The sequence below is a fragment of the Diplotaxodon limnothrissa genome, linkage group LG15, assembly GCF_057381915.1.
Source record: "Diplotaxodon limnothrissa isolate DT_005_m linkage group LG15, D_limnothrissa_male_GT1.1, whole genome shotgun sequence".
NCBI classification, from domain to species: Eukaryota; Metazoa; Chordata; class Actinopteri; order Cichliformes; family Cichlidae; genus Diplotaxodon; species Diplotaxodon limnothrissa.
The window spans coordinates 11,841,632-11,864,569 of NC_140610.1; the positions used below are offsets into that span (position 1 = coordinate 11,841,632).

At 41.3% G+C, this 22,938-nt stretch overlaps 3 protein-coding genes across 4 annotated transcripts in view; all 3 read right to left on the reverse strand.

The window, feature by feature from the left end:
* Positions 1 to 22,938, reverse strand: part of sash1a (SAM and SH3 domain containing 1a) — a 170,271-nt gene that overhangs the window by 118,228 nt on the left and 29,105 nt on the right. The window lies entirely within an intron of this gene.
* LOC146617146 (uncharacterized) lies at positions 3,976 to 9,687 on the reverse strand. The gene is made up of 2 exons (XM_085372788.1): positions 6,975 to 9,687; positions 3,976 to 3,979 (listed from the first exon to the last, which is right to left on the reverse strand). Exons 1-2 carry the CDS (start codon positions 9,521 to 9,523, stop codon positions 3,976 to 3,978), a joined length of 2,553 nt encoding a protein of 850 aa, XP_085228914.1. The 5' UTR covers positions 9,524 to 9,687.
* LOC146617147 (uncharacterized) lies at positions 9,552 to 10,842 on the reverse strand. The gene is made up of 2 exons (XM_085372789.1): positions 9,793 to 10,842; positions 9,552 to 9,632 (listed from the first exon to the last, which is right to left on the reverse strand). Exons 1-2 carry the CDS (start codon positions 10,840 to 10,842, stop codon positions 9,552 to 9,554), a joined length of 1,131 nt encoding a protein of 376 aa, XP_085228915.1.

Below are 22,938 nucleotides of genomic sequence, written 5' to 3' on the forward strand. Positions count from 1 at the left end.
ATCTCTGTCCAGAAGAGCGCAGTCCTGGGAACAGCTAAGATACTGCGCAGGACCCTCAAGCTCCCAGGCCTCTGGTAGAGGACCCGAGCTTGAAGGATAAACCGCCCGCAGGGGCGTGCTGGGTGTTTGTTTGTTTATTTTTTTTATATATATATATATATATATATATATATATATATATATATATATATATATATATATATATATATATATATATATATATATAAAGAACGCATATTATAGAACCAATATCTCAGTGCCTCGCCTTACTAAAAAGCCAAAACAAGATCATTGCTACTGGATGAGGGGTGTATGATTGAAAATGGACAATGCAGTGAACACTGGTGCAGCTTCCTGCCATAGATAATGTCATCACAACACAGTCCTGGTGGAAGGTTGGCTTAAGAGGCTTAGTGAACTGTCATGTCAGCTACAAGCCATTTGAACACGATACATTCACTGTGGCATGCATTCCTCACTGCCACGCTTAGAGATTCCGGGGCTTTATTCATGTGGCTTTGTGTGCTCTTTGAATCCTGATGAGGTTTTTCTCACCGCAGTTTTCGCAGACTACACTCTCATTCATGAAGCACTTTCGTTCCTGGCGAATAAGGCCCCACAATGGATCGTGTGACATAATGCAGTAACGTGTGAGGACTTTGAGTTAAGAAACATAAACACAGATTAACAGTTCCTATTTCTAAAAAGCATTTTTAACTTTAAAGATGCCATATACAGTTAATTGATTGCTAATGGGGTAAGACTGTGACCGGAGAGGTTTTACAGAGAAACTCGATACATTCCCCCTGACACTGAGTGCAGCAGAGTTATTTCATTTGAAATTTGAAATCACTTAGTGACTCAGCAAGAGCTAATTTGGGACACATGGCCTCTCAGTAGTGTGTTTTTGTTCTGGACGCCTAACTAACCAAATTCTAATCCACTCAGAGTATGTTTGCAAAAAACGTTGGGGCAGAAACATGTTTACCACTGCGTTGCCTCTATTAACAGCACTTTGTAAGCACTGAGGAGCTGGGAGACCAGATGCTGTAGGTTGAAAAGCAAAGATTTCAGGATTTTCTTCTTGACCTCACATTTCAACTGGTCAACACCTTGAGATCCCTACATTTTGAGATCCAAGTTCTCATTTGATTTATTTTATTTAATTTCAGCACATTCAGCATCAATGTGGCCTTAACAAATGTGAAAAGTACCCATGTCCTCAGGGATGGTGGGTTTTGAACTGTACTGACAAAATGCTGAGGCACACATAGACCCTTTTTTTTTTTTTTTTTTTAGCTAAGAAGATATAGTATGCATCTAAATCTCTTATAAAACAATTTTAAGTTTTTAGTTTTGATTCGTGGTGTTTGCATGTTCTCCCCGTGTCTGCGTGGGTTCCCTCCGGGTACTCCGGCTTCCTCCCACCGTCCAAAGACATGCAGTTTGTGGGGATAGGTTAATTGGATAATCCAAATTGCCACTAGGTGTGAATGTGCGAGTGAATGTGAGTGCGAATGGTTGTCTGTCCTTGTGCGTTAGCCCTGCGACAGACTGGCGACCTGTCCAGGGTGTACCCCGCCTCTCGCCCTATGACAGCTGGGATTGGCTCCAGCGCCCCTCGCGACCCTGAAAAGGGTAAGCGGTAGCGAATGGATGGATGGAAGTTTTGATTCGTAAGATATCTTGGACAGTTCTCCAGTTTACCTCAAGACATCTTAACTCGTTACCCCTTGAAAGTCGACTAGAAGTAATCCTTGAAGCTCTGTCATACTTTAGGCCTGCTTCTAAATCAAAATGATTGGTTGTTTTTCAGAAGTTAGAGAGGTTGCCTATGAAGCTACCTTAGGAAAACTCCAGAATATATTCTAATGGCCAAACCACATCTTTTATATATGTGTCAAAGCTCGTGATTAAGGGTAGAGGGGAGGGTTATCAGAGGTCTTCTTTAAGTGGGAAAGAATTAAAAAGGTAGAAAACGGCAGGAAAAGGTTGCACAGATCTGGATGTTTTGGGGCAGGATAGAGTTTTGCCTTGCAGTTGTTGCTGCAATGAACTGTGTTAACTGACAATGGCTTTCTACATGGAGTGATTACTAGTACTAAATGGAGTCTGTATATGATGAGGGTGATGAAATCCACAAATGTGTTGCAGTTTTATCCTCAGAACTCTTATTCTTAATTTGTTGAACCATCTGTCGATCCACTCTTAACAGGGTGGTTATCCCCTCCCTTGTCACTTTTTGTCTTAAAAGGCTTTTGATTACCCTGTCCTGATGATTATGTGCTGCTACCATCAAAGTCAAAATGAGCACATAAAGCATTCAACATGTTGTCTATGTCCCATTTTTAATGAGATGTGATTTAAATCACTTGCAAATAATTGCTTTCTGTTGTTATTTACATTTTACACAGCGTGCAATCCTTTTTGAAAATGATACGATGGAGTAGAGTATGTGCTCTTATGCCAAATAAGATTACTGACAAGTGATTAACAATCATAGTTTGCTAGAGGCACATGTCAGAAGAAAATGAGTTGCTGTGTGCGAGTATTTACGGCTCAAGCTTTGGAAAGTTGTAACAGATTATTATATTTGAAAAGATCTGAGGTTAACATTAAGGGACCTGTGCAAAGGTTCTGCAATTTAAACATCCAGACTATTTTTGATTTATTTGAAGTAATTTTGGCAGCCCAAAAAAAAAAAAAAAAAAAAAAGAGTAACTCAAACGCTGAGATATGACAGATACCCAAAATTTAACCTAAACCTAAGATTGTATATAAAAAATGTTTTAAAAAGGAGCGGTTCATTTTCAAATCATGAGAAATGGGCTTCTTTTAATCGATGTAGATGATTAAAATATGTAAATCGCGCCGTGTGAAGATTAACTGTTTTTCTGAACGTCTTGATATTTGCGACACCTGTGCAACGGGAGATGGAATCAATTAAAAAAGGTCAATTACTAAAATGAAACGATACTCCCCCTGCGCTCAAACTGAAATCCCGATGCTGTGCTACTGAATTAGCTGCATTCACAGTGTGCAAAACCATATCACATCCACTGCAGTTATTATCCTGACCTTCATTAGAAAACATTTAATATGCTGCAGATTACAACCTCAAAACAACCTGGAGGTGATTACTTTTATTGGATAATTGAGGAAAGAAGATTCTGCCAGGGAAATAGTAGTTATAATATTTAACAATAAAGTGATTCTAAATGTTGTCAAATCAAATCAAATCACTTTTTATTGTCACATCACATGTGCAGGCACACTGGCACAGCACATGCGAGTGAAATTCTTGTGTGCGAGCCCCACAAGCAACAGAGATGTGCAAACACAACAACACAAACGAGCAAAATACAAGAATGGCCAACCTGAAACTAATAAATATATGTACAATATATAATAGTGTATGCATTTCTGGATGTGTTGTGCTGGCAACTGGAGGTCTAAACTTTCAAGAAACCAGGAAATGAACAAGAAATAAATATACTAAACTACAAGACAAATAATGCTGCTCATTTCTCAGCATTAAGCAACAAATAATTGTTTCCACAGTTCCACACCGTCATCGAGCAAAAATGCATCGGAGCTTTAAAACATTGATGTGTATGTGCTGCGTGGTGGCTGCAGGGCCACGCGCCTGTAGAGATGTGTCCACAATGCTCTACTTCCACATTTATAGGATCCGTGTGTTTTTCTTGTTGCCCTTTGCTTATCTGCACAGCAACGTTTCTTGAGGTAAAGCTAATCAATTGTGTGTCTGTTCGCGTTACGCTGCGAACTGAGGGTGATACGGAGAACAGCTTAAAGCAAAAGCACGGCTTTTAAGGTGAGCAGCTGTTCATTCAGCGTGTCTGAATACCGGGAGGAATGGGCTCGTGTCCTGAGCTGAGAAATGACTGTGTTCAAAATGATTCTGCACTTACCACCCCACAGCCCCGTGGACCCCTCGCGGCAAAACTCATCCACTTACCTGCAAGAGAGGAGAGACAAGAAAATCAATGACTACGCACTCAATTATGTCACATGATACCAAGGAAATGCTCCTTTTCATTGCTCCAGGGGAGAAAACAAAAAACAAAAAACACACCATATTGTCACAATATACTGCATGTGGTAGCTTATTGATATTTACACTTGTTACTTAATAACTAAAACTGTAAAAGCCAATACAAAACATGTTCCTTAGCATAGGACAAGGTGCACTCAAGCTAAGGATGAGACTACTCCCATTTATTATTTGCTAATAAAATGGCTTTGCCTTTATTATACCATAAAGGACAAGGACCCTTTTATAACCTTGAGTCTGCTCTTTCAATCGTGATACCATACAGCAAGATATGAATGCCTATTTGTCAAATATAGAGTGACGGAAATCCAATGTAAACACTAGGAAACAAATGGCATGGAACAAAGCTATTGTAAATTACCTTGAGAATAGCTAGATGTGGAAGAATTGACACCAACAATTCCAGGACAAAAGGCAACCACAGTAATGATCCGCTAACACAGGCAAGGGGCTAAAAACAAGACACAGCTGATATATATTTAATGGGAACACAAGTTGAACAATAGAGGGAGAGCTGGATGTTTTGTTTTACACATTTCATATTAAAGCAAAGTTGGCAAAAAAAAAATAATTGTCATTTAATTAAGAAAAGCTTCATGCCATTTTTCTTCTTCAAACATGTCTGACCCTAATTGCCGTTAGTGCATTAATAAGCCACATGGTCTCCAGAGTTCAGCATTCTATTAAACTAAAAAGTGAGGGGTGCTTAGTAAACATATTAAACGTACATTAACACTGGGACTGAGACAGATGGGTGTGAGAGTAAACCGTGATTAACAGTTTTTAAACGCATGTGTGCACGCACGCGTGTGCATCGCTGCCCAGCAGGGAGAAGTGTTGAGCCTCAAAACCCAGCATGTGGCCTTCGGTGAGTGACTTATCTCTGCATAGCTGATCAATAATTAACCATGGGACACGCTCTAATGAGGATGATACTGCACCGTTAGTAAGATAACACCTCAGCGCGAGGTACTGGACCACTACGATTTATTTAGATCCTCTCGTCACCCTATTAGTAATTGTCAGTTGGTTGATTAGCATATTTCACTATATTGACTTGCTGAGTTGAACAACTGTCACTCTGTGTCTGCCATTATCCTTTTTGCACTTAAGAGCAAAGGAATTTCTGCATTCGAGCCTTTTTTGTGTTTGATATGCTTTCTTGCTTGATGCAACCAGCTGTAACAGTTCTAGCAGCCCTCCGCTTTAGCACATCAATACATCTTCTGATGCTGTATGACACATGTGGTAAGGACCATTTCTGAGACCATCCATTAGAGGGAGGATGGGCCCTTTCCCATCCCCGATACTCGTCTCTGCCGCCTCCCCCCACCAAGCACGTCGAGCAGACGGGTTTTAATAGGGCCCATTAATCAGCGGAGTCATCCACAAAAGGCCAGACTGTAATTCAGCATCTTTGGCAATAAGAAAGTGCTACCATGCATCATCACATCTGAACATGGACATGACTGGACAGCTCAGGACACCCTGGAACAATAAAGTTTTATATAAAATTTGGTGTATTTTGGGTCTCTTACGATATTGTCCAAGTCAGACAAGCCTAGCAGTGAGAAGTAATTAATACTTGGTGCGGTGGTGATGTTAACAATGGCTAGCATGAGGCAGGTGCTGATAACTGCTTGAGACTACTCTGTGTCTTTCAGTAGCAGTTCTTAGACGAGCACAGAGAAAGTTCACTTCTCTATAAATACAGTGACATTATGGAGTAGTGTTTGTAGCAGGAGTGAGACCCCTAACACAGAAATATGAAGCAAATACACATACGCAAACCCAAACAGTTCATCTTGAGTGAAAATAATCTTCGTCTAACTTGCAGCAAAGCCAGGACCTCTGTTTTCTGAAGACACCTCAGGCTTTACCAGTGCCATCTGCTACACCAATACCTTCTCACAGCAGAGCTGACTAAGGGCCAGTTGGCAACCAATCTAAGCAGAGCAAAACTCGAGAGATAACTGGCAAGAGAAAAACGCAGAAACTCAAGGTGGCCAAGTTTGAGCAAACATTAAATCTGTTCCCCTTGAAAGATAAGAGATTCCTTAAAAAGAAGGCCTTTAACGTAGACATGCAGGTGGACCGGTTCGATTTCCAAAGACCTGTCCTTCTAGACATTGCGCTATTTCCAGCTTATAATACCTGCCAATGCTCATACTTTGCCTGTGAAAACCACGATTAGATTATCATTATGAGTTTGCTTCCTACACAAGCCTCAGGCAGGACACACAAAAAGGCATCAATTGTAGAAAAGGCGATTGAGTTTCTATGTCTTATTTCAAGTCCCCACGCAAAACCATAATTGAATTAAGTTGTTAAAATGAAAGGAAGGAACAGAAAAAAAAATTAATTTAGGGACCATTACTCGCAACCAAATTCAATTCAATTCAATTCAATCTTTATTGGCAGACTACATGTCCATAAAAACAAGACAAGAAACACACACACACACACACACACACACAACTCCCCCCCCCCCCCCACACACACACACACACAACACAAGGTATACCATTAAATATATGTATATAAATAAGTATATAAAGCATTTGTAAAAATATAAAACCATAATATACATAAAACACAATTACTTAAAATAAATCAATAAATACACAAACACTTTAACCAGTGCTTTCTGAGACTGGATGAGTAACGGGAACCACTCACTGTCGGATCTGTAAGTGCTAAAATTATACTGTTACTCGAACCATCCAGTCGTTCTCTAAAACTGAACATTAACTTTCTTAAAAGTGCTTTAAAAGTCCAGACACCCACAGCTACAAACATCTGACTGGCACTACCACTTCTAGGTATCCTGCAAAGGATTCTCATCGCATCATTATATGCAACATGCAGCTTCTGCATGCTACATTGTTTGTAGGATGACCACAAGGGGACAGTATATAGCGGTGTGCAATACGCTTTAAACAAAGCCACTTTAACTGGAAGTGAACAAAAGCTGAATTTGCGTGCAATAGTATTTGCCTGCACATAGAGCTTACATCGTTGTCTGTATATGTCATCATCATCATTCATTTGCTCAGTAATAAAGTGACCGAGGTATTTCACCTTTTTATGAACTTCAAGAGTTTTTTGTGCCAGTTTAAACAAAGGGAAATTTAGCTGTTTATCCTGCTTGGTTCTACATATCAAAACAGCACTTTTAGCAGCATTGTACTCAATGTCATATTGCACACCATATTCAGTACAGACATTAAGAAGATCCTGTAACCCAGCACTGCTTGGACTAAAAACAACCAGGTCATCTGCATACATGAGATGATTTATCAGTGTTTTACCTAATATACACCCAGTGTTACAGGCTCTCAGCTGTATGGACAAATCATCGACATATAAATTAAATAAAATTGGAGACAAAATCCCACCCTGTCTGACACCATTGCTGACACCAAAGGGGGCAGAAATACTGCTTCCCCATTTAACCTGCATGTTCTGATGAGCGTACCAGTAAGAGAGAATCCTCACGATGTATTGAGGAACTCCCCGTGTCTTCAATTTATCAAAAAGTTTTCTGTGGTTCACTCGATCAAAAGCCTTAGAGGCATCAATGAAACACATGAGGACAGATGAATTTTTAGCCCTATACAACCTGACTATTTCCTTGAGTGCATATATGCACATGTCAGTGCCGTGCTTTGGTTTAAAGCCAAACTGATTATCCAGAGAAGAGATGAACACACTAACTCTGTCAAACAAGATTCTTTCTAACACCTTAGATAAAATACTGGCTAGTGCAATCGGCCTGTAATTATCCAAACAGCTCACTTTTGCAGCTTTGTCTTTCATAACTGGTACCAGTAAAATACACAGCATTGAGTCTGGTAATATGCCATGAATCATAAACCCAGTGAAACAGAGTGCTAAAAGAGGAGCTAGCCTTAAACTAGCATGTTTTAAATGTTCTGCAGTGATGTGATCCAAACCAGAGGATTTATTATCAGACAACCTATGAATGGCTTCATATACTTCATGTGTCCTTACACTTATTGTGTCATTACTCATGTCAAGATTGTCCTCATATGGATCACTTTTTATACAGTTAAACAACGCACTGTAATGCTGTCTCCATAATGCTGCAATGTTATCTGCCCCAGAAACACCTTCAACAGTTGATGGTAGAGATGGTTTACAGTTATTAAGAGCTTTCACCTCTTTCCAAAAATCTGCCGTATTATTACACAGCATTTTCCTGGCCAAAGAATCTGCTCTTAGCATTTGCTCATTTTTAGTTATAAAGCGAACAGCGTACTTATATCTGGCATTCGCACATTTTTTCTGTTCAAATTCTGGGCCTTGTTTAGGTCTTCCAGCCATGGCCCAACATTTATAAGCTATGCGAGCTTCATCATGGTACATGGATACATGTTCTTTCCAGCCAGGTCTGATGTTAGGTTTCTTATGCTTATATTGTTTATCAAGCAGTGTACCACTTTCATGCAGAGCAGTCACTATATCATCATACATGGAGCAGAGTAAATGTTTATGCACAGCATTCTTACAGTTGACATCCTTGCACAAAATAGCTTCTTTCGGCAAAGAAATGTTGTTCAGATGTATATCGGTATTACTATGATAAGCTAAGAAATCATCTTCACTACAAGCTGACCAGTCTAATTTTACACTGGTAGCAATATTAGCAATATTGTTTCCAGTTGTTGCTGGCATTTGTTCCACATTCACAGTAAAACCAAAAGGTATATGATCTGACACAGTTACCTCATACCTAATAGTCATGTTTGCTAAAGCTGCATGTCCATCAGCTGTACAGATACAGTGGTCCAGCCATGATGTACTATGCCAGGCTTCACTTATGTATGTATAGCTATCTGCAGGCAGTAACACTTTGGTAGACAAGATAAGATTATTAACTTGACAAAAATGAGTTAAGTGGTCAGCAAACTGAGAACTGCTGTCTGTGAGATCAGCATTAAAATCACCCAAAACATATATGCTGTAAGTATCATTGTCTTGAATAAATGCATTAATAAAAGCCAGCCTACTGAGGTATTCTTGCTCATTTTGACAAGATTCATAGGGAGTATAAATATTAAGAATGATAAAACTACTATTGTTCTGTGTATATTGTATACCAATACACCAGTCTACATCCAGTCTAATGGGCTTTATCACAGGGTCTATTTTTTTGTCCCAAAGCACAGCAACCCCTCCAGGTATTCTGCCTCTGACTATAGCTGTGCTGAGATCAGTTGTTGATTCCCCCACTCCCAAAAAACTTGCATTTAGACAGTTAAGTTTTCCCAGGTCCTGTTTGGACAACCATGTCTCCTGCAAGCATAAAATGTCACATTCTGCAAGCAGACTGTCCACAACAATCCGTCGAGCTTTGTCCCCTGCACTCTGTCCCAAACGTAGACCACGACAGTTGTAAGATAATACCCGAATAGACATCTTCATGTTGATACGTTGGTACCAAAAGGCGCAGTTATCTCCCCTGCTGGATCCACTGAGCTTGGCACCACCGTACCGGGCTTACGAGGTTCATAAAAACGCCGGACCAGAGCCCCTTCAGGCCAGAGTTCAGGATTGTACATTTCACCCACATCATTACATTCAGCAGTAACCTTGAAAGAGCCGAACCTGCTACGTTTACTAGCAATTTTTTGACAGGTCACATCTCTTTTAAGTTTCTCTCTCAAATACAGAGCAAGAGTTTCTGCATCTACATGCAGGGCAAATTTAGTGGCAAACACGCTCACCAATTTAGTTTTCACAGTTCTGATTGTACTCACAGCTCCAGTGCCGATAATCGATACAGGTCCAGGCCTCTTATTGTGTCCAGTGGTAGCAGCATGCATTCCTGAACCTGAATTAACCTTCTCCAGCTTGAGACGAGGCTTGCCATTTTTCACAACTTTACTCCATTGTGGAGAGCATGTAGAAAGCACTGTCTCAACGGGATCCTCCGTTGTTGCTGTAGTTTCCATATTACGGCCTCGGGCTGTCGTCGGAGCCCGATCTTGACCACATAGCAACATCTCCGGACAAAACGCTGACACTGTGCTTGTTGTCCCAGTCCTTGAAGCAGCCAAAGCTCCGGCTCCCTGCCTTCCGCGCGGGCCGCCTTTACTTCGATTCCCCCACCGCTCCTCTGCGTGTTTCCCCAGGGGAAAGTGGGAAGCGGTCCCCGACCCCTGAGCATTCAGCATAACAGGCTCAGCCGGTACCTCAGGCTGACACTCAAGAACAGTCACACGTTGGTCGACCTCCACAGCATTGGTCATAACTTGCTCGCAGACATCCGCCTGTAGTTTAACTACATGTTTTAAAGCACCCACCTCAGCACACAGCTGGTCCATTCGCCGTAGTAGACAACACACATCCATGCTGGAGTATGTAACAGGCGGCAAATCGTCCAGGTGATGAGAGACAAATCTTGGGATATTCTCCCCACACTCATTCAGCACTTTAAGACAGAGTTTAATATTGTTGGCGTCTTTATGCTGTCCTTTATATCCAACGCACCGCTGTGAGGTAGTGGGGCAGAGCTCAAACAAAACTTTCTTGGAGGCTTCAATCCCCTCGGATTCAAATGTGTTCGTGGCCAACAACACAATTTCATCCTGACTTAAAGTTTTGATTTTTACAGCAAGGAAATTAAGTAGTTCATCCTCTACAATTACCCTTCCATCAGTTGTTTTATATATCTCTGGTTTTAATCGTGACCGTTTGAAAGTCGGAGCTACGTCTGCACCACCACCTGCTACATCCGCCATATTAATCTTAAATATTATTAGTGGAACGCAATCTACATATGCCTCCATATCATACGTAAACAACAACAATAGAATCTGTCAGGCAGTTCAATCCCCAGAGGAGATGATTCTAAAGACAGACGGTTAGGGCATCAATAATTAAAACAGATGTAATTCCCATTAGCCATCGGAGCATACCCATAAATAGTTAATGTAGTCCTTGTGTCCCTCCCCCCTCCCCCACTTCTCCTCTGATTCCCTTTCTCCTCATAGCTCAGTTACTCCTCTCATCTTTCATCTAAAGCCTTTTCCTCTCCCCCCCCCCCCCCCCCCCCGTTCTGCTGCTCATGGCTTCTCCTCTAAAAGCCCCCCCAACTTCAGAGAATACAAACACATACTAACATACTCATTATAATGGTCCCACTGGGGAGGTTGGATAGGATGAATAAGGAGAGAGGGCAAGGAGGGGGACCTGGAGGGAATGGTGGACACAATTTATGACCCAGCATCATGGGACTTGTTAACTTGAGTGTGAGGCTCTTATGTCTGCTTAAATTTCTTCCTACTGACATTGAAAAAAACAACAACAAAAAAACAAGCACTTTCAAGATGAAAATTATAGGGAAATTTTACATATATGACAATGCATGGCTTTACTGTTGAAAAGTTGATCGGCCAAATGGGAATAAAAGACTTGAGAAGAAAAAAAGGGGGGGGAAAAAAGCAATAACTGCTTTAAGTTTAGCAGCGAAGGAGTTTCTGTACTTCGGCCCGATGAATAATATAGGCAGGAAGCAGAGTGGGAGGCTGAAATTGAAACAGCCATCTACTGATGTTGCCCCATCCGTCACCAGACGCCCCTCATTAATCCACACTCTCCCCCAACATCCAACCTCTCCATCCATCCTCCCTGCTGCTGGCATGTCTCCCCTGTTGAAAGAGTCGCCCGTGAAACTGCAATGCTATCTACGCGCCAGCTGAGAAGCCACTGTCCATCCATCTCCTCGATGACAGAGGGCCTAATGCGCTGGTTTTACAGCAGGCAGAGACAGGCCTTAAGCAATGCCAACTAAAGAGGAGGCCAAAGAGGTTTGCAGACGGTACAAGAAACTCTCTCTAAAAAAAAAAAAAAAAAAAAAAAAAAAAAAGAGAAAAAAAAATTGCCACAAGCAAAATGCACAAATTAGCATGACAGCTATTTGAAATTTCAATAAAGGTGCTTTATCTTCTAGCAAGAGCAGAGTGGACTCTAAAAAGCCAAGCTGACAGTAATTCCCTATATTGTCATTTATAACAGTATGAAACAGCCATATTCGCATAACGAAGTCCTGTCAGGGTTTCTTGACAGGCACTTTACTGGTGACATGCGACCTGCTGTTAAAACTGTGTGCAGGCACTACAATATCTAAGTGAAAAAGCTCAGATTTAATTTGCCTGACCTACAAAGCCAACAGCAAGAACACGCCAATGTACGCTGTTAATCAGCCTAACATCACAGGGTTCCTCGGCATTTGGCTGAGACGAGGCCCTCTGAATTAAAATCTGCTCTCCAGCTGCTTGTGTGCGATGTTTGCATAATAAAAGCACTCCATGGATAACTGCAGTTATCAAAATATATAGGAAATGCAGCAGGGTTGAATTAGCACCGTCGTGACTGAGTGGGACCGCTGACAAGTAGAGACAAGGCATGCTGTCAGCAGCTGATAAGTAAAACTACTGCGTGTTATTTTTTCCCCCTTGTTTTTCTTTGAATTTTAAATACAAACATTCGTTTGCCACCCAGAGAAACGCACATCCAGACAACTTTCACCTACACGTGAACCCAGAAGACTTCAGTCTGAGTTTGTAATCTATCACATGAATGAAAGCACTGTGATGAAGGCAAATACATTGCATTTTAGTAGCTACACGTGTTAAGCTTCTTGTTAATGTGAGTATCTAGTCAGCCAATTACAATGTAGCAACTCCATGTAGTTAGGCTTATAGACATGGTCCAGACAGCCTACTGAAGTTCAAGCTGAGCATCAGAATGGACGGGAAAGGTGAATCAAGTGACTGAGTATTTCAAAAATTACATTACTTCAACAATAATAATGTTTAGACAGCTAATGGCAGTCATGAAAATTATAACCTTGTGGATCTGTGTGTTAATACATTTAGTTTGAAATTATTTTATTTATTTAGTGCTTGACCTTAATTTCAGCTGCCTCCTGCAATAATTTGGCAGTTTCTCTAAACAAAAAGATGAAAATGTTTTCAGTGACCTCAGATTGTTGAGACACAGTATGCACAAACACACATTAAAAAAGGGAACTGCCTTTAATTCCATCAGAGGATTTTCCAGGGTTAAATTAAAGTGAGGGTTATAAACCTCATCGTGCTCCATGCGCAACCTAAACCATCTTGAACGTCAGCTTGTTTGGCACCACCACTCTTCCGCTTTTGCCACCAGAATCTATATTCCAGTCTCTAGGGCCAACATTTCTCCCGCTGGAGGGGAGTTGGCAACTCTAAGCACCACAGAAAGTCATTCATCATCTCTCAAAGGAGTGAGCACTACATCAATCTGTCTGTCAGCAGCCTTCCAGACCAATAGGCCCCTCTGACTGACTCTGTACATTCCACACTGGATCTCAACACTTCACAGATTTAACTCTGCTTATGGCTATGTTCATTATATGGAGCTGCAAAATATAGACATGGCGATAACTAGCAATCCCTCAGTTTTCTAGCCAAAAAGAACCAAAATAAAAGAATAATCAGTACACTGTGACACTAATTTCCCTCTTGATAGAGTTCTTGTATTCAGTGTGGGGGTTTGTAATGTATTTTTCATTTATGAAAAACTAGAATACTGACTTTGCTGTGCTGTTATATTTTATTCATTTAAATAATAACTGAGATGGCTTCATTTTACTATACTCTGACACTAGACTGGATGAGAAATCACATCAAGACACTTCGTCAAAAAAGGAATGGCATACAGGCCAAAGAAAAAGTGCTGATCTTCATGCTTTGTGATATTAGTTTCTGTTCTGTAATTTAGTATAGAAATTACACAGGAGGACTTTGATAAATCTGTAGAAGCAGGGGAGGAAGTCTGTGGATTCCAGACATCTCAGGGTTAGAAGCATCAACACACTTCTGCTCACAGTTGTCTGAATTTTGCCAACTCAGCATCCTTCTCTGATTAGGAATGTAATGGGATTTGTATCTCATCTTACACCAACACATAAATTCACCCAAATATGCTCTTTGGTTTAGAGAAGGGAGGTATGAAAGATGCTTCGATTGGAAAGGACTGCAGTCAGACACACAAACACATATGTGGTCAGTGAGGCTTCAGGCTTGACACCGCTTTCCTGTCTGTTTAACAAATACTGAGAGTGAACAGTTCTGAACATGATGCCATGAAAGATAACCCTTTAGGAGGTGCAGAAAGCCTTCTTGGTGTGAAAGAGGACCCAATAAGAACCAGATCCTGCATCATATATCAGTGGTAATATCTTGGTGCCACACCAAACTTTGCAGATGCATGCATGTTGTAGAGACCACTTGAAACCGCTGCTAATGTAGACTACTTTTGTCCATGTTCGGGCTGCTATTGGTCTTTCATTTTTCTCCAGCTACAGAAAATGATAGAGGATATCCGGTAGCAAGAATGTTTTTTTTTATGATGGACTAAAACCAAACTTTTCACAGTGATTCCCTTTCCGGTTCAAGCTAACCTAAGTTAAAATTTGACCTTTGCATTTAGCACACAGGCTAGGTGCTAGTGCTTGGTGAGGACTGTTCACAAGCATGCAGCTTGTGGATTTCCCATAATGCTTCACTTGCACAGGTAGGGAACTATGCAGACACAAACACCAGATGAATGTTTGTCTTTATTTTATTATAGCGCATGGGGCTTTTCAAGGACATGCCACCAATCTCATAGACCAATCACATTTTAATGATGCAAGTACCACAGTTATATTTTATAACTGTTGCTGAATTAATTGATGCATTAATGCACTTAATGCTGCAGTCACACAAAGACAATGGTGGGCAACTGCAGCACTGCCAAACCTGCAATGAACCTCGTGCAATAAACTTCCAATCATGATGGTTACTTTAAAGGGAAAAAAAGGAAAAAGATGGTAATCATGTCTGTGATGACTCACAGTCAGTTGCCTGAATGACTGAATGCAGCATGCTGGAAATTATGTGCAAACATTCACAGGGTTTAGTCAGTCCAAGGCAGACTGCAATTGTTTGGTGAGAGGTTGCCTCCCACCAGGTGACCCATACCTTGTTATTGAAGGTGTGAAACACCCTAAATCATTGGACTACCAGTTGGTCGGGGCATCTACTCACTATCCTGTCATCAAACGTGAAAAAAAAAATGTATTGCAACCACTGATTTATCCTAAGTTCCTGCCCTATTTTTACTCTGCTACCAGAAAACGACGTCATAGTGTGAAGCATTGCTGTAACAAACTCTTTTCTGCATTTTAATTTTCAGCACTAAGTTGTCAAGTCTGAACTAAAAAGACAATAAATCAATGCAAACCAGCACGCTACACATGGGCGACTAAGCCAGGAAATGAGTGCGTATGTATGCCACCTCTGTGTTCCATTCACAACTCCTCGTAAAGCCTAGCGGTCATGGAATATAAATTCGAAGCATGCCAGCAATCAGATCAGTGACAGCTTTGAATTCAAATGATCATATTAAGGAAAGGGCAGCTGCCGACCTCAACTCTTCTAGCAGTGTTACACTTTCTCATTCCCTTGCTCCAGCCATCTGACAGGGTGCCACTGACAGCCGCAGCCCTCCAGCAACAGATGATTTGTGCAGCAACTTGATTCGGGCCTGCGCTCCCTCCAGCTATCTTTTCACATCCCTTGACGGAGCTCTGAGAGCTTTAAGCTTCTGAGGTGATGATAAGCCACAGGTTAGGGCACTCTGAAAACAGAGGAGGCAAAAATGTGGCTTTTACAGGGATTAGCCATATTGACTCCTCCCCAAAACCCAAATTAACACACAGATGGTTGCAGACGTGCACAGGTGTGGAGTATACACAAAACTGTCTATTCTTGATACGAAATCCCTAAAACTGCTCTTTTTTTCCTTCTTCTATGATTAGCCAAGTAAATGCTGTACTATTAAAGGGTGACATTTGTTCCCTACTAACTTCTGCCCCCCTCTTCCCCCCCTTTCTTTTTTGTGGGGAAAAAAAAAATGCAGCAGGCAGGACGTAACATGGGGCTAATCCAATGGGATACTCCCAACAATAAAAATACCTTACTGGCAGTGGCTGGTGGAATGACCCATTTTAATTGTGCATGCACTAATCTATCCCACAGCAAAAAGTGCTGCAGTTATACCCAACACTTTCTGCAGCTTAGTGGTGCATTGTGTGGGAGTGGGAGGTCTGGAGGATCAGCAATATTGTTTTTGTGGGTCTCAGCAGGGCTCACAGAGATGTTTCCACCCTAAGGTATGTGCTAAATTTAATCCCGTATCAGGAACTGTGCGATGGGTGGTCGCGGATGCGTTTGATCATAATTATGTTAGAGTAGGAGAACACACACTCTGATTGGTAACAACTGATTTGAATCTGGTTGTCCTAGTCTGCCTAAAAATATCCTTTGTTGCACGCAATGATTCAGCATGCAGGCACCCTAAAGATCAAGGTTAAGCCGGGACATGCCATTAGCCTGTCGAGCTGAAAGGCTGTAAAGCAACAGCATTAAACACATTAACTAGCTAATAACAGGCTCTTCTGCCCAGGTTTGAAATATACTGCTTCAATAAAATGTTGGACGAGGCTTTTTCTTTCTGAGAAATGGAAACCAGTGAATCCCGAGAATGAATGTACCTGTTATTGATTTAATGTGTTCAGTCATGAGGGTGATATACACTGTAAATGAGTGGAGGAGTGACTCTGTTTATGTTGAACCTGAAAGAATGATGGGTTATAGCTGACTATTAAAGATGCTTTGTTCCTCATGGTGTAAGCCATCGTCACCCCGCTATGTAAAGCAGCGCTGTGGCATTTGCCATGACATCCATTCAATCAGTCACTGCTGCTAGGCAAAATGGACAGTAAGGGGTTTACTGCATATTCCTCATTGTATAATATAGTAGTTAATCAGCTTTTCTCTTGTTATAAAGCGCAAATAAGACTTCTGGCCTTTTTTGTTCATAAAAATCTCACAGCCTGTAGGCAACGTTGCCGAAGGTTGGTACTGACATTTGGAACTTCCCATGCATCTTGCAAAAGGTCAAGAATTGTAGCAGGTTCTGTAATGAGTCGTGTGCAGAATGGATCAAAGTTCACAGCAGAAAGGTCAACTGGCAGGGCAGTTTGCCCCCAGGGTCTTTACTCCAAGTCACTCATCAATAATTTAAATGATCTGTTACTTTAGTTATTGAGCACTTAAGCACACCCATTTATTAGCACACAGGGAAAATACCCACACCCCGATTTCATTTTCAATTTGGCATTTTTAAAACCTAAATAAAATACATGATATTAGAGAAAATATGCACGTCACAGATATCTTTCATGCTAAATACAGAAGAAGCCTGGTATTTAAAATGTGTAACATTTGATTTAACAGAGTTCAGTGAGACTCATCCAGGGGCTTCTTTCTACCCCCTGGCATCCTGGCTTTCCCCTGAATCAGTTTAAATGCCTGGCAAGAGTCTTCACTCAGTGACATGTTAATCATGCTTGTCATAACAAACACTTTGTGGTCAGCATCGGCAAAGCCTGTGAGCGAAATGAGAAGGTCGCCCTGTAAAGCTGCCCTAAGTTAGAGAACGTCAAAAATGAAACTCAAAGCATGCGATGATTCAAAGAGTATGTGAATTAATTAACATACATAAATATGGTAATACTATATGTGACTCATAAGCAGCATATCAGCATTAATTCAATTCTTTTCACCCTGCTGTTACCATTAATGCAAACAGGAATGAGGAGAGGAAGAAATGTTAGTATTGATATCTGAACTGCTTGTAACATGGACTCAAATTATTCTACTTAACATTGATTTTACTTTATTGTAGACATGAATACACCCAGAGGTCGTAGGAAGAAGTTCTCTGTTATAAGTCCACAACAGAAAAAGTGCTAGAGATTTTGTGTAGTTAGGAGCACCACCCTGTGCTACATGGAGGTAGGTAAACAGTATTTTTGGCAAAACTTGTGTAATCCAATACAAACCAGCAACCATGAAGCAAACACTGGCTTTGTAAAGTTGATATAATTCTTAAAAATCTGTAGAGGATGTGTTATCTGAGTGCCGATTACTTTTTTAGATAGTGATCTCAGCATCTTAGTGTAACATGAACAGTGTTACATGAATACTGCATAATTTTGGACTTTGTCATTTTGAAAATGAACAGACACAATGCCAAAAACCTGCACGCTGAAAAAAATAACTATAATCACCTTTCATACAAATATCAGGTTAGACACTGCATAAAATTTCTTTCAAAACGCGCGCATATGCACAGACACACAATCATCAAATGTGAGAGTTAATAATCTCTCTGATATCTTTTCGACAATAAGCCAGCTAGCAAGCAGCCCCCCTGATATCCTGCTTAGCTGCTGCTGAGCCAGGATCCGTGTTGCTCTACATCCTGTGTTAGAGATAAGAGATAAAGAGCGGTCCAGGCCGGTGCCACCAGTACAGGCTGATAAGCACGGCTACAGGCTCGGTGGTCTGCTGGCACATCACTGTCCACACCAGACCTCTGTAACAGATAAGACCTTACATCCTTACAAGACCTTCACGTGAAACAGATGGAAGTAATGATAAAAATAAAAAAAAACTAAAGTGGGATTTAAAAGAAAAGTAGAGTAAAAAGCAAAGTCATGGATTTAACCTAATAAGTAAGAATCTGCCTGGGATCCAAAACAGTAGCTGATTCCTCCACATAAGTTTTAAAAATAGCTGGCCTCAGGCTCACTGGGAAAAAAAAACTGCCCTTTTCTTCACTGAAGTAGAAATGACAAGGTCGGATAGATTGCATCTGTAAGGCACCGCTCGGTCCTCTAAACCAAATCTTTGCTGAATTAATGTCACAGAGTCATGTTTGTAACCCCTTGCTGAACAAGTGTGGCTCACATACCTGCGATATGTGTATTTATATTGAGGTCTTTGGGGAGCTGCTTTCCTGAAACATCTGAGACACCTCTGACACTAAAGTCAAATTCTTTCTGCCTGAGCCTGTGAGCCCTCCTGAGATCAAGCATGTCCCCAAATTACTGACAATGCAGAACTCCAGAGAAACAAAGAGGAGACAGAGATTCTGCAGGAAGAAAAAAAGAAGTTTGGTTTAGAGTAAAATCTGTGTCTCTTTCCTTTAATGTTCACAGCTAACTTTGAGCTACGGTTATTTAATCAAACATGTGATTAAAACAAATCTAGCAGGAGCTGAAGCCAATCTTTACCAAACCACAATCCATTTCCCAGCAGCAGCAGTAGCAGCTGTCCTGTGGTATACCAATACGCAGAACTGTAATTGGGTGAATCTCATTGGAAGAAGAAAATTGGCTCATTGAGATTTAACAGCAGGCTATCAGTCGAGGTGTGCTACCGCATCACAGATAGGCACTAGTCCGGGCGAGTGAACGACTGAGCGAGCGGATGAGCGTGAGCTTGTGTGTATTGTAAGTGTATTTTAGGACCATACAGTGCGAACGATTCTAGCCTACACACCAGATGGTGTGTGGAGCCATTCAGAGGCCAATCTGAGGTAACGTGGCATCAAATAATTGGAATCCTATTTAAATGTACCATGTATAATGGAAGGCGCTTTTTGACAAATAACAAATCTCAGCCTATTTGAGACAATTTACAGAAATCTGGTTGGCAATGCACAGAATGATGCCAAAAGTGCACACCCAGCACTCTCTAATAGGTAGGTGTGATTTTCTGCATTCTTACCTGCTTTGCGGTTAGCCTTTCCTTAATTAGCAACTTTTTCTTCTCAGTTACTGATTTAATCTATTGTGTGTTTTAACAGCATTACCATTTTAGCTCATGCATTAGAACTTTGCACAACGTATGGTTTTGAACATTGCTGGCTGCTGCCTTTTCCTTGCTTCGTGAATGATGACCGATTAAAAATGATCAGCTATGAAGTGCCAACAGAGACAACTAATATACTTAAAAACCACACTGGTGCTGAATCTCCCCGCAACAACAGCCCGCCATCGTTCCCTGTGTGCCTCTGCATCTGTTGCAGTCTGAGAGGCAGATGTTCCTATGAGGAGAGGCAGCAGGCAGATAGAGCAACCTCCACCCTCCATTCCCCATATGATTACCTCTCTATCTATCCGACAGCAACAATAGCCCGCCCACCCCCCACGCCATCCAAGCACCACCACCTCTCCCTCCAGCAGTCCTTTGTATGAGCTTCATCGACTCTCGTTTCCAGACAATTAGGATGGATAACAAGAGGTTGGAGGCCTACTGCTTGCTCGCAGGACGTACAGACAGCAAGGGATTGTAAAAGGCCACTTAACAGTCAAAGAAACGGTTGTTTACTCTGGTAGCAATGGCATATTTTTGGCACCCTGGTGAATCTTCATTTGTGTAATCCTGCATTTAAAAAATGTTTAGGAAGCTGTAAAGTACTACGCGGCTTTGGCCAGGTTTCAGCTGAGCAGTGAAAAGAAATATTTTACAACGGTGGGTTTTGATGGCAGAGATCTGGCCCAGGGCCATATCCGACTGCTGTTAGGGAGAATAATGATGAATATCTGAGGTGCCATTAATCTTTGTCAGGTACGTGTGAGGCAGACTGTGTGCGTCCTGTGTCACACCACATTTCCCCTGGAGCCAGGTGGTGACTAGACAGTACAAGGTCAGGAGGAAAGGTCAGAGAGCATCGGTGACAGGGGGACACACATTCATAAAAATCACTTAAACCTAGTAGCTGCTTGATTTAAATATGGAACATGTCTAAACGCTTAAGTATCTATTGTCTAGAGGTGTCTATGCTGACTGGAAAATGATAAATGGACTTTAGAGGGTGGTGAATAGTGTTGCTACACTGACATATACTACACCACCTTGTATGCATGGAGACAGTGTGTGAACATGACTTGCAGCACTGTTCATTTCCCACTAACATTTGGGATCTTTGCTCGAATTGGACTTGGACTATTATTGGAAGACAGAAAATACATGGCTACATGTACTGTAATGTGTGCCAGAAATCTCAGCTAGCTGGCTCATGTTAATCCTTTGAAAAACTTCAAAGCAAGATGCAACTGTAGGACCTAGGCAGGGTTTGTAATTTCGAATCGATCACAGTCAGAGAACAGGGGTGGGGGGGAAAAGAACAACTCTGCACTAAAGTCTAATATGTGCTGCTGTATTGATTGTAGATTCACGGTTGGACGTGTCAAGTATTGGGTGTCATTGTGAAAAGCTTCCATTTCTCCCTCAGAGTGGTGCAAACCTGCAGGCATATGTCAGAGTACACCCACCCAGAAATCCACACATGCAGACGTATTTACAAATATGCATAGACACACACAGAAGCATACACGCTCCAGTGATTAAAAATCAACGCACAGAAAGCATCAGCAGCAGATTTGGGTTGGCTCGTTGATTTGGAGAATAATTACGTTACACATTTTCTTCAGGGATGCAACCATCCAATACTTGTATTGGAAACTCTGTCAAATAGGTGGATTGGGTATCTGAGACAAAAAGGTCAATCCATCTAGCCGTCCGCTGTGCTTTCCTCATCTCCCTCTCTCACTCTTTAATTTTAATTTAACAATATTTAGGATATTTATACTGTGCCTCCTCTAATTGTCATCAAATTGATCAACATTATTTTCTCTCCTCACCGATTTACAAAAAGCTGGGCTGAATTCTTGAATTCTCCTCACCAGCTACTTTTCTCCATCTAGAGTTAAGAAGATTTCTCTTTGCTAACACACAAGCTTTACCACCGACCCAGCAGCTAGGATGCAAGTTGAAAGTGAACTGTACATCACCCCTAACACAGCCAAAGGGAATCAAGTAAGACTACAAGGAAAGCCAGTAAAATATGCCAACTGCCCACTCAGCCAATCACGCGTAGGATGTCAGCTGAGAAGGATATCTTGTGGGACCGGGTGGGGGGGGGGAAAAAAGCCCCTAGGTTACTAATAACCCTGTTCAGGATATGCTATCGGCTATCAATATGTCAAGAATACATGTGTCCAAGCATTGATAATGCATTGGATGCTTTAGCAGCTATTTTATCCAAAACTAGCAATATATTTTTGCTGCTGCTACTGGATAAAATCATTGATTCATATTTACACAGTATAGCTCACTACTTTTAAAACTCCCGATGGTTATTAATCTGAAGCAAAATATCGTGTGATAATAACTGCAGGCAGCAATAGTCTCCGGTTTCTTATAAAGCTGTGGGTGACTCGTGTTTTTATTATCCCGGATGGAATTCAAGGCAGGCTCCTCAACCCCAGTTAAATGCAAACAGGAAGAAAAAAATAGCATACAGCTAGATGAAAAGCTCCTATCCGCCTTTACTTAAAAACATCCTTCTCCATTCAAGACGTTTGCTCATTGTTAGCTCTTTTCTAAAACCTGACTCCTGCTGAGGGAAATCACAGCTCTGTGCCCCACAGCCACCTGGTTCAATGTGCTTTGCATGTTAACTAAAAATGACACACAACTAGAATACACAATTTAAGCAAACAGCGGGAACGGGGACATTAGTTATCCTTAATGCAAAGAGCACGGAGGGAAGAAGAATGAGGATGGGAACTGAGGCGCTGCTTTTTCATTATTCTGGAATTTATCAGTAAAGCTTTAATCTTTTTCCTCTATCGCTTCTCTCCCCCATCCATCTGTTGGTACAAAATCTGGCCACAGCCCTTCTTGTGGAATTAGCCTCATTAGCAAATAGCCACATTAACTTTACCACAAACCTTTTCCCATAATGGAATGGATGCCAAAGCAAGAGTATTTTGACTTGCGATGCCAACATACCACGTGGGAGGTGTCTTGGTCTCTTTGACTAACTTGAATAACCCTACTTAAAATCTTAAGCTTATCTTGATTTTGAAACCTATTTCAAGAACACTG